This window comes from Leptodactylus fuscus, chromosome 5 (genome assembly GCF_031893055.1).
Source record: "Leptodactylus fuscus isolate aLepFus1 chromosome 5, aLepFus1.hap2, whole genome shotgun sequence".
Lineage (NCBI taxonomy): Eukaryota > Metazoa > Chordata > Amphibia > Anura > Leptodactylidae > Leptodactylus > Leptodactylus fuscus.
This window is the reverse complement of record NC_134269.1, coordinates 160,020,550-160,035,245: the sequence shown is the minus strand read 5'-3', so window position 1 is coordinate 160,035,245 and position 14,696 is coordinate 160,020,550. Positions and strand designations below refer to the sequence as shown.

Here is a 14,696-nt window from a genome sequence, read left to right as displayed (position 1 = left end):
CTACAGTACATTGCTCAGGCACTTTACGGAGGGCTGTGGGATCTAAATAGGCCACGGCTTCCTGGGATTACCTGGAAAGGCCCAGAGGTGGGTGCATTAGGCCTTCAAGTTGTAGGAAGGAAGGAAGGCAGAGGGCATGGCTACATCAAGAGCTAGGTACTGTATGTATGTATGTATTGTGTATAGCAGAGGTAACCAGACGGCATTACATTGTCATCTCCCTATTCGCACAACAAGCTGGGGCTTCTTTCTGTCTGTGCTGATACAGTGACCCTGATACCTAATACAGTGCACAGGCCATTCCATTTCTGCTGTCTTATAGTTACGGATACGGACGCTTCCCTAAAACCCATGTGTATTTTTTCTCTTCTACCAAGTCTTGAGCTATTCCTAAACACTATGCCGATCTCTGTTGAGCCTCTAGGTCTGTTTGTTAGCTTCTCTCCTCCTTCAAGGAAAGTATAACAGTGACAGTATGTAACATTATGTAATTTTTTTAATTATTATTTAAGGAGGAATTTTTTATTTTTATTTTTTTTGTTAATAAATTCTCATTTCTTGTTTGGGTGTAGCTCAGCTTATCAGCCATACATGTAAACCATTACAGGCTGTAAAACTGTTCACTGATATGCCAATCCAGAACAGGTTTAACTCTTGTCAGTTCAGTTATTCATCAGTCAGATACATTGTATATACTGTATTTATTTTATACATCTATGTCTAAACTAATATTCCAGATATTCATGTAAATATTTTATTATTGAAGGTTCACCGGAAGACCAGGTGCTTATTTAAGGCTTATAAACAGATGGCGGCTGGAGGAGGTTAGTGCAAATATCCTGTTCAACTATTTTACCAAATATTGTATATATAGCATAGAATATGCTGATGTATTGAATATACCTTTTAGTGAACCTTATATTTTGCATAAACCAGTACAGGTTTAGATTTTATGATCAACTAGCCTCTGCCCGCGACTTCGTCTGCGGGTTGTTAGCATCAATGATCCGCCTATATTCAGCAAATTGCTGCCGTCGATAGATTGCCTGCTCCGGCATTTCGGCAGCTCTTAAGCTGTCCTGCTGCTGACCTTGTTCCTCACACTGTGCAGGTGCCGCATGCTCCAGCGTTTTGACAGCTCTCAATCTGGCCTGCCGCTGAACTTGTTTCTTGCACTTTGCCTGTGATTGTTCCGGCATCTCAGCACCTTGCTGGAACATCATATAATGAGCGTGTTGTTGGTGTTGATGATCCGCCTGCTCCGGCGTTTTGGCAGCTGTCAAGCTGGCCTACCGCTGAACTCGTTCCTTGCACTGTGCCTGTAATTGTTCCGGTATCTGAGCAGTTCGCTGGGATGCCATATAATGAGCGTGTTGTTGGCATGGATGATCCCCCTCAGCTCCGCTTGAGGAGAGCTCTGCGACTTCTGGCTACCTTCATAGCTGTTGTTGTTTGTGACAAATTAGCTTTTCTTTTTCCAGGTATGTTGAAAATTGGCAAACTGCCAATTTGGGTTGAAGGTGTTTGCCCATGTCAGGTTGTTTACACAGAGAGATAACAGCCCTTGCTTTCTCAGAAGCTGAGATAAGAGCAGTGTAATATAGTATATGAACATAAATTCATAACAATCATGACGCCATGTCATTTACCGGGATAAAAAGAAGCCTATGTTTTATTCGAGGTTACAGTCTATCTATGTGCCAAATTTCATTCAAATCCGTTCAGCCGTTTTTGTGTGATTGAGGAACACACAAACATCCAAACTATAATACACAGTATATATATATAGAGGAAAATTTACTCACCGAAATTTTCATTTCCCGTAGTCCGTAGGCAGCACAATTACACAAGGGATTTTGTCCCCTAGGTACAACCAGAGAGACAGGTTAGTTAGCAATCGTGAACAACCAATTAAACAATTAACAAGGACCCCTCCTATAAAGGTAAGGAAGTAGGCTGGCCCAATTGTGTTTTTTTGAAGCAATAGACATGCAATAGGGAGGGTCGCTTGTGCTGCCTACGGACTACGGGAAATGAAAATTTCGGTCAGTAAATTTTCCTCTTTCCCGTACGTCCTACGGCAGCACAATTACACAAGGGATTTGAGAAGCAATGAGATAATAGGGAGGGATGCCGGCCGCCACTCTTTGCCTAATAAGGATCGCACTGCTGCTCGTGAATCGAGTCTGTAGAGTTTGAAAAATGTGAATGAAGAGGATCCGGTTCCGTCATGTGCATTTGTTCTAGTGGAATATGTCCCACTTCTTCCCACGATGTGAACATGGGCCGAGCGGCATGAGCTCTGACTTTGCAGATCACTCAGTTGGTAGCACATTTCAGCCGCAGCCCTGAACCATCTTGCCAGTGGGGCTTTTACTTGTCCTTTGCCCCCTTATTTGGGCCATAATGTTGCCAGTAAAATTTTGGCTTTCCTGAAGCTGTTGGATCTCTGCAACCAGACAGGAGTTCTCTGTAACATGTAAAGATGCCACTTTAGTTACTCCTCTCCCTAAGGTTTAGGGAAGACCCTGGCAAGGCAACTTCCTGTCTCTTCAGGCACCTAGAGAGAAAAAAGAACACAATTGGGCCAGCCTACATCCTTACCTTTATAGGAGGGGTCCTTGTTAATTGTTTAATTGGTTGTTCACGATTGCTAACTAACCTGTCTCTCTGGTTGTACCTAGGGGACGAAATCCCTTGTGTAATTGTGCTGCCGTAGGACGTACGGGAAATATATATATATATATATATATATATATATATATATATATTTATTTATAATATTAGTAGGATGTGCTTTTTGTAATAATAATAGTAATAATAGTAATAATATAAATTATATAATTTATATATAATTATATATAAAGCATGCATGAATAGTACCTACTAGAGGTCACCAATGTTACTCTAGCCAAGGCAGCCATATGTCAATAATCTGACATTGACAGGTGCTGCATATGAAAAAATGGGAGTTCCAATAAACAAGTTGCATATGGAAATTGCAATGAATTACATTGATTTATTTTTTTTCTGATTTACAGTGTCACCCAAGTGGATGCCTTATTGACTTATGCATGCAGATGGGCATAATAATGGTACTGAAACAAACATGGAATAACTTCATGGAGCTCGGTTACCCGTAAGTCATTATTAACATGTAGACATAGAGGCAGATATAAGTTTTACAAATCTTCAAAGTGTCTAAGACATTTTTCAGGAACGCCATACATGTCCAACCAATGTGTTTACTGAGGTGTCTTTTTTTTTTTTTTTTTTTTTTGCTGACCGTATGTCCACAAACTATGGAAACATATCCTTTTTTTCACAGGCTGATGGATTACAGATGCATCACACCAATGAAAGTGTCATTCACATGTCATCCATTTTTCACTGACCCAGAGGCATACAAAGTATAGAAAATTACAAAAAAAAAAGTTGATCTGCTTTTCACAAATGTGAAACCACAACCATGGACAACACACCACCCACAAATGAGCATGGTGGAGTGCTGCATCTGAATAGCACAGACCTCACATGTTCATGGGTGCGGGCATATTAATGAGGCCTAATGCTGTTTAATAATTTGGTGTACTTTTAGGCCAGAGCCCCACATTGCAAAAACGCAGCTTTTTTACTGTTGCGTAAGCTCTGTGCAAATGTAATGAAAAATGGCACCGAAAGTAATGCGAAAAAACCTCAGAAAAATGGCATAGAGGGATGATATTGTGGCGCACATTTGGAGCAAGGATCTTTTGTGAGACAAATATGCATCACAATTCTGTGGACAGGGAATGGGATGGGCTGGTGCAGTCAATGCCTAGCCTGATAACTGGGAGAACAGAAGACGAGTTCAGAAATGAAAGCAGCTCTTCTCCCCTATCTGATAGCAGGAAGCTAGGTCACGTGGTGTAGACACAGGAATAGCTAGATACACAGGCTCGCTCCCGTGCAATTAGCCCCTCCTCCCTCCCCCCTGAGAGCAGCAGATACATCACTTGACTTTTGAGCAGATAAGTCAAGGGCTGTGTCAACAATTAATTGAATAAATTAAGATAGTGGACAAACAAAGCAGTTTTTGCTGAAGCAATGTATTTAGGAAAAGTCTTACATCCAAATTAACAAGCAGTATAGATAGGAACCTTGTGATAGGACAACCCCTTTAATATGTCATATGTCATGACGGTATTTGTAATTATCATAGACTATTATATAGATCAGTGGTTCTTAACCGGGGTTCTATCGAACCCTAGGCCATATGCAAGGTTCATTTTGTGTACCAGTAAAAAAAAACATATACCTATGTCTTGAATTTGGAAAAAAATCATATTTAATTTATCACTAAAGAAGGGTTTGGTGAATGTGCATATGAAACTGGTGGGTTCGGTACCTCAAACAAGGTTAAGAACCACTGATATAGATCCATGTTTTGTATCTATATTCTGTATATTTTCACCCAAATGTCAGTGATTAAAGGATATTCTGTCCATTCTGAATATAATTTATTGCTGTTACCATAGGAAAAAGTGCATTCATTGACCTACGAGCTGAAGGGCATTGCAATCTTTAGTGAGTTATAAATTATTCCTTTCCTTTCCCTCGCTGACTATTCAGATTAATACAGAACTGGTGGACACGTAGAAGATTAAGGCAAGAACATGGAGCACATGGGACAGCCAGTTTTCCCCAGTGGGAGAAAGATTACAATTTGCAACCCATTAATGCGTATGGATTATTTGAGGAATACCTGGAAATGAGTAAGTTCTTTTTCTTTGCCATTGCAGTTTGGAATGGGAAAAGGGCACTTGGGTATTGTCTGAAGAGAGGACTAGTCTAATGGAAAGGGTATTGATTATGTTTTAGGGTCCTCATGTCTGTCTGCTGTTTCTGGAATGGTGTAGCTTCTTAGACTGTGTTTGGATTGCTGTAAAGTTAGTTCATTCTTTGTGTCATTTATGGAAATGCATGTGTGGTCTGGACCCCTGCAAACGTATCTAGTTGGTACATAACTTATACCAATAATCTGTAATAATAGTAATACAGTCCCAGGCCAGGAGGTTTATTGGAGCTAAACTTTAGCTGGCCATATCTAAGATATGCATGAATGCAAATACCAGGGTAGCAGACAAAGCAGCAGCTATACAGGTCTAGCCCCTGAGACCCTCACTAATCACAAAAGTGAGGTCCCCATACTCTAGTCACGTTCCATTGCATGGTGCCACCTACTTTCTAACAGAAGCAATCTTATTACAGAAGAATGCCTCCGCTCTACATCATGCAATTTTCATAGATTCTTCCAAACCTGTAATAATATAATAATAATAAATTTTATTTATATAGCGCCAACATATTCCGCAGAGCTGTACAATTTGTAGGGTTCAAATACAGACAGAAAGATACATTACAAAGAAAGGCATTTCACACAATGGGACTGAGGGCCCTGCCCGCAAGAGCTTACAATCTATGAGATAGAGGGGGTGACACAAGAGGTAGCAGGGGCGGCATTGCTTATGCAGAGGTCAGGCACTTTTGTAATAGAGGTTACTGCCATTACACAAACTTAAAACTTTATGAGCCATCACTAGTTGTGTCCTGTAACATGTGGATGGAGCTTGGACCTATAAAGATAGCCTGAGATGGCATCATATCATGTGGGGAAATGTGGGAGCGGGGACAGAGGAGGGTTAAATATTGGGGGTTCTAATTATAGTACAGAAGGGTTAGCATTAGGAATTGTGATAGGCCTGTCTGAAAAGATGCGTCTTTAGTTTGCGTCTTTAGTCTTTAGTTTGCATTTGAAACTGTAGAAATTGGGAGTTAATCTGGTTGTCCGGGGTAGAGCATTCCAGAGAAGTGGTGCAACTTGGGAGAAGTCTTGTATACGAGCGTGGGAGGTTCTGATAATAGAGGATGTAAGTGTTAGGTCATTGAGTGAACGGAGAACATGGGTTGGGCGGTAGACAGAGATGAGGGAGGAAATGTATGGAGGTGCAGCATTATGGAGAGCCTTGTGGATGAGGGTGATAGCTTTATATTTTATTCTATAATGAATAGGCAGCCAATGTAACGACTGGCATAGACCAGAGGCATCGCTGTAGAGTCTAGTCTGATAGATGAGCCTGGCCGCTGTATTCAGAATAGATTGTAGAGGGGAGAGTTTAGTGAGGGGAAGACCGATTAGTAAGGAGTTACAGTAGTCAAGGCGAGAATGAATCAGAGAGACAATAAGTGTCTTTAGTGTATCTCTGGTAAGGAAAGGGCGTATTCTGGAGATGTTTTTGAGGTGGAGGTGACAGGAACGTGCGAGTGATTCAACATGAGGGGTTAAGGAAAGGTCTGCGTCAAACATGACCCCGAGGCAGTGGGCCTGATGCGTAGGAGTTATAGTAAGGCCTGAGACTACAATGGATATATCAGGGACAGATCTGTTAGATGGTGGAAACAGTAGTAGTTCAGTCAAACCTGTAAGAAAAGAGCTCTATATGCCTCTATGTGACGGCCAGCACACACTATAGACAGTGAGGGCTTATAGACTCCCAGATCCATACCACAGGGATACATAATAAAGCTGTTTATATACAGTCTAGATCTAGAATATTTTTCAAGGCGTATGCTGGCGTATATTCCTAACATCCGATGGTTGTATTATTCCTTTTAACTTTTCTTCGCAGTTCTTCAGTTTGGCTTCACAACCATCTTTGTGGCTGCCTTCCCCCTTGCACCGCTCCTTGCCTTACTTAACAATATCATTGAAATCCGTCTCGATGCCTACAAGTTTATCAGTCAGTGGAGGAGACCATTAGCTTATCGAGCCAAGGACATAGGTAAATGAGACTGAATACTTCATTGATGTGCAGTCTGGTATGATGATGCTAAACAGTAATGTGAAGTAGGTGTATTCACAGAAGATGCTGTGTCAGGGGCTTTACTGTCTTAAGTGGAAAATTGCCCGTGTTTGGCACTGACATGTTATAATATGTAGCTTGTAGATCTGCTACATGGCAGCTGACTTAATAGCGATATAATTTATGGCCATCTGCTGCTTTCTTAAACTATTACCACCACCATTGATCTATTCTATGCAGCCATAGTCATTTTTTATAGTGTTTGACATTTGGATTGTGTAGATAAAATATACATTATTTAATAGTTGTCCCTGTTCTGCTTTGCATAGGTATCCGTCAGTAGAACTGCATATAAAGCCTAAAATGTGAACCGTGAAGTATCATCTGACAATTCTTATTCTCTTAGGTATCTGGTACGGCATTCTAGAAGGCATCGGGATTCTGTCTGTTATCACCAATGCATTTGTCATAGCTGTTACCTCAGACTTCATTCCCCGACTGGTATACGCCTATAAGTATGGACCTTGTGCTGGTCAAGGACAAGCTGGAGAAAAGTACAGTCATGTTTTCTAAAATGTTCCCTATTAATGTAATATAATGTAATGTTATAGTGCAATGTAACTTTTAAAGAGAAGGATAGTGCAGCAGTGTGGCCCTGATTTAACCCATCATACAATGCAGCGTTATAGTGCCGTAATAATAGAAAAGCCGTCACTGCAGCTTTAGCTGGAGCAGAGTTATATTGCACCCTGTGGTATGCTTTTAAGTAAGATAGAATCACTTAGAGGAAGCACAGTCAAGGATTGATGGATGAGAGTTGTCACCATTGCAATGTTTACAGCTCATACACTTTGTGTGAAAATACCGTAAAGTAACATTTGTACCCCAAGCATTTATATGCCCCAGCAGGGACATGACTAAAGGCTCCTGGCACCCTGGTGCAAAAGTGCAGCTTGGGACCCTCTGGACAACTTCTCTCGACTTTATTCTGCATCCCATTCATACATTTTAGCAGCATGTACATTTCCCTTTCTTTCTTTATCTGGGCCTAGATCACCATGAAGACTTGTTTGCAACCTATTTGTGTGCACAAGCTTCCCATAATTCCCATTGTCTGTAAGTGCCCCCCACACAGTAAACATGCCCACCTTTGTAGTCACAGAATCTCTCTTTAACTATGTGCTGACCAGCTGCTACTTTTCCCATTAAAAGGTTGCTTTTCTCCTTTCTGACAGTGGAAGGCAGTGTATCACAAATTTTCTTCATGTTTCTTACTTTAGTGTTCCAGAGGGCAGAGGTATTACATTTACAATGCACAGACTGGCAGCCATCAAAGGAAATCATAGAGGAGGTCAAAGAAGTTTAATTAACCTTAGTTTGATGAGGGTGACCTGTGGGTCCCCTGCTTTCTGGGCGCAGTCGCAGCTGTGACATTGTGAAAAATTGACTTGTGTCTGCAGCAAAGAAATGTTGTAACACTGAAATCCTACATGACATCTATAGTATCTCACAAAAGTGAGTACAACCCTCACATTTTGTAATTATTTTATTATATATTTTCTTGGGACAACACTGAAGATATGCCAGTTTTGATAAAATGTAAAGTAGTCAGTGTACTGCTTGTATAACAGTGTAAATATGTTGTGCCACCAAAATCACTCATCACACAGCCATTAACATCTAAACCCCTGGCAACAAAAGTGAGTACACCCTTAAGTGAAAATGGACAAATTATGCTCAATTATCCATTTTCCCTCCTTGATGGCATGTGACTAGTTAGTGTTGAAAGGTGTGAATGGGGCGCAGATGTCTTAAGTTTGGTGTATCACACTCATACTGATCACTGGAAGTTCACCATGGCACCTCATGGCAAAGAACTCTAAGGATCTGATAAAAGAATTGTTACTCTACACAAAGATGGCCTAGGCTATAAGACGATTTCCAACACCCTGAAACTGAGCTGGACAAGACCTTGCAGTGGTTTAACAAAACAGGTTCCAATCTGAACAGACCTCACCATGGTCGACGACCAAAGAAGTTAAGTGCCTGTGCGCAGCGTCATATCCAGAGGTTGTCTTTGCACGATAGACGTATGAGTGCGGCCAGCATTGCAGCAGAGTTTAAAGGGGTGGGCGGAGGTCTGCCTGTCACTGCTCAGGCCATACGCTGTACATTGTATCAAATTGGTCTGCATGGCTGTCATCCTAGGAAGCAAATTCTGATGATGTGAAGAAAGCCGAGTAAGAAAGCAGACTAAGGGCTCGTTCACATCTGCGTTGCCCTCTCCGTTCTGCAGGTTTCCGTTTCCTGCATAAAACAGAGCAGGATACGGAAACCTGCAGGAGACTTTCTCACCCATTCATTTGAATGGGTGAGAAAGCTGTCCGGCCGTGAGCGGCGGTGAGCGTTTTGCGAAACCGGGTTTTATAATCCGGACACAGAGTCGGACATGCAGTACTCTGTGTCCGGATTAAAAAATCCGGTTTCGCGGCAGAGAGCGCAAAACGCTCACCGCCGCTCACGGCCGGACCCGGTCTGTGCTTTGCGTCTTCTGGCATGCAGAAGACGGAAAGCACAGAATGGAAGGCTGAACGCAGGTGTGAACCTAGCGTAAGGACATGGATTACTGGAACTATGTCATGTGCTCTGATAAGACCAAAATAAACTTATTTGGTTCAGACGGTGTCAATCGTTTATGGTGAAGAGTACAAAGACAAGTGTGTCAAGCATGATAGTGGGAGTGTCATGGTTTGGGGCTGCATGAATGCTGCCAGCTGTGGGGTGGGGCGACAGTTCATTTAGGGAACCAAGAACGCCAACATGTACTGTGACATACTAAAGCAGAGCATTATCTCCTCCATTCGGAAACTGTGCTGCATTGCAGTATTCCAACATAATAATGTCTCTAAACACATCTCCAACACCACTGCCTTGCCTAAGAAACTGAGGGTAAAGGTGCTGGACTGGACAAGCATGTCTCTAGACCTAAACACTATTGAGCATCTGTGGAGCATCCTCAAACGGAAGGTGAAGAAGCACAAGGTTATTATTATTTTTTATTATTATTATTATTATTATTGTTTATATAGCACCATTAATTCCATGGTGCTTTACATTTGGGGGTTACATACAATACAAAAATATACAGGTAGATATAATACTAACAATGACCAACTGGCACAGTGGGGTAGAGGGCCCTGCCCGCAAGGGCTTACAATCTATGAGAGGTCTCCACCAGCAACATCCACCAGTTCCATAATGTCGTCATGGAAGAGTGAAAGAGGATTCCAGTGGCAACCTGTGACGCTCTAGTGAACTCCATGCCCAAGTTATGGCAGTACTGGAAAATAATGGTGGCCACACAATATTGACATTTTGGGCAGAATTTGTCCATTTTCACTTAGGGGTGTACTCACTTTTGTTGCCGGGGTTTAGACGTTATTGGCTGTGTGTTAAGTGATTTCAATGGCACAACTAATTTACACTGTTATACAAACAATACACTGACTACTTTACATTGTATCAAAGTATCATATCTTCAGTGTTGTCCTATGAAAATATATAATTAAATAATTGCAAAAATGTGAGGGGTGTACTGACTTTTGTAAGATACTGTATGTGTCAGTTTTGAGTCAGGAGTGGATTCAGCAGTAAGGAAGTGTATAAGTCATTCCTTTATATTTTACATTCGAATCCACTCATGAAAACTGCATGGGTGGTTCCAGCCTAATAGAAATGCATGGTGTATGCGGCCAGGAGCAATCTACATTTCAGTGACAATGTTTTTTTCCTTCTGCTTAGGTGCATGGTTGGCTATGTAAATGCCAGCCTTTCTGTCTTCCAAGTCACTGATTTTGAAAACCGATCAGATTCTGAATTTCATACAAGAAAATTTAATGGATCTCCTGTAAAGTATTGCCGGTAAGACCATTGAATGTTATCAAGAACCTTCCTGTATGAATATAGGCATTTTTATCTATAAGTCATCAGTTTCTATACAATGGGTTACATTTACTAAACAAAATATTGGCGGAATTTGGACCAAAAACTGCCATTTACAAGTGTATAAGAAACTTTTTTTTTAGACACTTTTACAAATTTGTAAAAATAGCATCACAGGTAAAGGGTGTGGCTTCACACAAAAGGGGAGTGGCATCACACGAAAGGGTTGTGGCTTCACATGAATGGGTGTATCTTATGTGTCCTACCTGGCACAGATATCCATTCTGATGCTGGGATGTGCGGCTGAATCATTGGTTCCCTGCGCCCATTGGGGTCGTTATGATGGGTGTTTTTGACGTTCGTGTAAATAAGACCTATATCGTCTAAAGTTGGACTAGACACTCTAAATATATGCTAGATTTATCAAACATCATTAGAAACTGATAAATCTGGCCAAGTTTAAGACTGTCGAGTCTAAGTTTGCCCTGCCCAATGACAGTATTAGTAAATATGCCCCAATATATCCTTTTATTTCCCTTGTTGTGTGTATGTTATCCTGTTCTGATATAGTAAGCAGTGTTCTGTATTCTTAAGGTACCGGGACTACAGAGATCCACCCCATGCTCCGGAGCCCTATGCTTATACTCTACAATTCTGGCATGTTCTTGCTGCACGCTTAGCTTTTATCATTGTATTTGAGGTAAGATTATAACCCATGAAGTCTTTATATGCCATCTGTCATTGTTGCGGTTTCTTATTTTTGTTTTTTCTTTCCACAATGTATAAATTACTAGATCACCATGTTCTTTGTCCTTTTGCTACTAGGTAGACTGAATTCTACCATGACTGCAAACATGACTGAAAAGTGATCTAATCCTGCCCCCCACTGGTTGTCTTACTTCCCTACCACCAAGTATTTCTATTACAAATAAATACATATTTCTGATATTATACACTGACAGCCCCAGGAATATATTACCAGAGAATCTTTGTTTGACCTCTTAAAGAGGTGGTGCCGTTTTGGACACTTATTCCTTATCCACAAGACAGGGGATAAGTGTCTCATCGTTGGGTCCCTGATTGCCAGGTCCCCCAATGATCAAGAGGACAGGAGACTTAAAGTCCCCCTACAGCATCCTTATGAATGGAGCACCGGTGCACTTGTATGACCAGAGCTCCATTCACTGCTATGGGGTTGCCAGGACTGTAAACTCTGGCAGTGCCCACATTGAATGGAGTGCCAGTAATGTAAGCACAAGCATATGTCTGTACATGGCAGGCCTTGAGAATATTGTTAGGTCCTGGCTCCTACCTGCCATAGATACCTATTGGTATTGCTTGATACAATATCTATGCAATGGTCACTTATCTGTTCTGCATACAAACAGCAAAGTTGGCTGTGACTTTCTGTAGTGTAATAACTTGCTGCGGTGTTATATCTTATAATAAACATAAGTCTTAATAAAGCCCCTGATTGGCACTTTGGCCTCTTAATAGATCAGATATGGTGTAGATTTTCTATATAGCACAGTTTCCTGGTTTTAGTTATAATACACCAGGCAGAAACTGGTGTAGATGGGTTTATGAATACTCCATTCTGTGTGTGCTATTAACATATATTTTTTCTAGTGGTAAAAAAGTGAATTTAGGCCTTAAATATATCCAAAAAGCCAGAAGCCCTCCTGTGGGGGCATCCTATGGGGGTTAGATAACTAAGCGGTTGTGGCTGCCACAGGGCCCAGGACACTAGGGTGTCCGGCGGCAGCCACTACTGCTGCATTTTTTATTATTTTTTTTAATAGGCTGAGTAACTCCAGCAGGTAACGGGCCCTAATTACTTACCTGACAGGAGGGGGATTGGTAAGTGAGGCCGCGTGCCTGTGAACCACACAAACACCCCTATCATTATACTCGGGGGTCATTTCAGACCCCCGAGTATAATGATCAGAGAGCTAGGAGAGGCGAGGAAACATAAAAAACACTGTTACTTACCTCTCTTGCGATCTTGGAGGCTTCAGGCCTACTTGGTGATATACCAGACGTCACGTGGGCCGGGCTTTCGTCTTTATGCGTCGCGATGCAAGCCTTGCTCAAGTGACGTCTCTTCTATTATCGAAGATGGCTAACATCAGCCGGGAGTATGCTGGAGCCCAGAAGAGGTAAGTAACAGTGTTTTTTATGTTTGTATCCTCCCCTGGGTCTCCGATTATTATACTCTGGGGTCTGAAAATGTTCACTGTCAAATGTTCACCTTAGGTCCCCGCCATTCCTATTTAGACCACTGCTACTGTATTCTGACGTGCAATATTGCTATTCCATTTTGTCCCTTCCCTATATGATATCTGTTTCTGCCTGGCAATTTTTCTGACAGCTTTAGATGGTTGACAATGTATTATCGTGTTTGACATTACATATTTTTGTGTCTTACAGCATCTTGTTTTTTGCATAAAGAATTTGATCTCCTACCTGATACCAGACCTTCCTAAAGACCTTCGGGATCGGATGCGGAGAGAAAAATATCTTATACAAGAGATGATGTATGAAGCCGAATTGGAAAGAGTGCAAAAAGAAAAGAAAGAAAGGAAGAAAAATGGAAAATGTCAACATAATGAGTGGCCCTAATTCTGAATAAAGTAAGTAACCATTTGCGAATGGATGGCTCTTGACAAATGCTATAACACACTTGGAATAGGGAGCCTGCTAGAAGAAACATTACAATTGATTTCTTAGGTTATCTTAAAGGGGCAGTCTGGTATAGAAACCCGTTTTGAAAGATCCTATCAATAAAATGTGAGATAATAGGGAGAGACTCTTATATACAGTATAACATCCATGAATTACTGAGGCTATAAAGAGCTTCCCTCTTTCTGGAAGAATTGTAATGTTGTGCATTACATTGATTCCCCCTTGTGGTGACATTGAAGATTACAGTTGGGGGTCTCTGCAATGGAACCCTCTATCACCAGCTTATTTATGAAGAGATTGTTAAACAAAAAGGGATTTTCCAACAAATTAAATTGTCAAATATGCCATCTTATTAAAATAACACATTGGGGGGAATTTGTGAAATGCTCTACACTATTTTCAGGTGTAAAAAAGGAAAACATTTGTGCATAAACGATTCAAAAATGTGTGACTTTTTCAGTTTCATACTGAGTTTGCCACTTTTCTAAAAGTGGGTGATGCATAGGCAGGGCTTAATGCGAAGAGATGTGATGCCCCATGGCCGGGCACATTTACTATAATTTAAAGTGTAACTCCAGCTGTAAACAATTTTTGATAAATGAATAGAGCACCTAAATATAGGAAACTTTGTAACATATCTTACTAGCCTCTGCCCGTGACTTCGTCTGTGTGTTGTTGGCATCGGTGATCCGCCTATAATCAGCTGCTGCTGTTGATGGTTCGCCTGCTCCTGTTGGTTCGCCTGTTGGTGTTTCGGCAGTTCTCAAGCTGTTCTGCTACTGAGCTTGTTCCTCACACCGTGCCAGTGTTTGTTCCAGCATCTCAGCAACTCGCTGGGACGCCATATATTGAGTGTATTTATAGCGTTGATGATCTGCCTACTCCGGCATTTCGGCTGCTCTAAGAGCTGCTTGACATCCAGCTTCCTCAATCTCCCTGAGCTCTGCTTGAGGAGAAGTCTGTTGACTTGTGGCTACCTTCATAGCTCTTGTCGATTTAGAATTTTGCAAAACATTACATTTTCTTTTTCCTGGCATGTTTAAAATTGACAAACTGCCAATTTGGATTAATGAGGTTTTCCCATCCAGTGTGCCAGCAAGCTGCCTGGAGCAGATCTGATAATATGCAAATACATGGAACAGAGAGGGGCTGAGCAGAATTCTCTTAGAATGATTAATTGATTTATTGCCTCATTCTGTGTATTATTAGCTTATTATCTACAACTTA

The 14,696-nt window shown here is 41.3% G+C and overlaps 1 protein-coding gene across 2 annotated transcripts in view; it reads left to right on the top strand.

Annotated features, from left to right (window-relative positions):
* The window catches only part of ANO4 (anoctamin 4), a 153,035-nt gene that overhangs the window by 130,878 nt on the left and 7,461 nt on the right, over window positions 1–14,696 (top strand). For both annotated transcript variants that reach the window (XM_075274615.1, XM_075274617.1), the window contains 8 exons: window positions 767–824; window positions 3,042–3,139; window positions 4,612–4,754; window positions 6,669–6,821; window positions 7,249–7,396; window positions 10,644–10,763; window positions 11,379–11,484; window positions 13,215–13,417. In XM_075274615.1, the coding sequence (XP_075130716.1) occupies window positions 767–824; window positions 3,042–3,139; window positions 4,612–4,754; window positions 6,669–6,821; window positions 7,249–7,396; window positions 10,644–10,763; window positions 11,379–11,484; window positions 13,215–13,406 (1,018 nt within the window). In that variant the 3' untranslated portion in view covers window positions 13,407–13,417. The remainder of the gene's footprint in view (window positions 1–766; window positions 825–3,041; window positions 3,140–4,611; window positions 4,755–6,668; window positions 6,822–7,248; window positions 7,397–10,643; window positions 10,764–11,378; window positions 11,485–13,214; window positions 13,418–14,696) is intronic.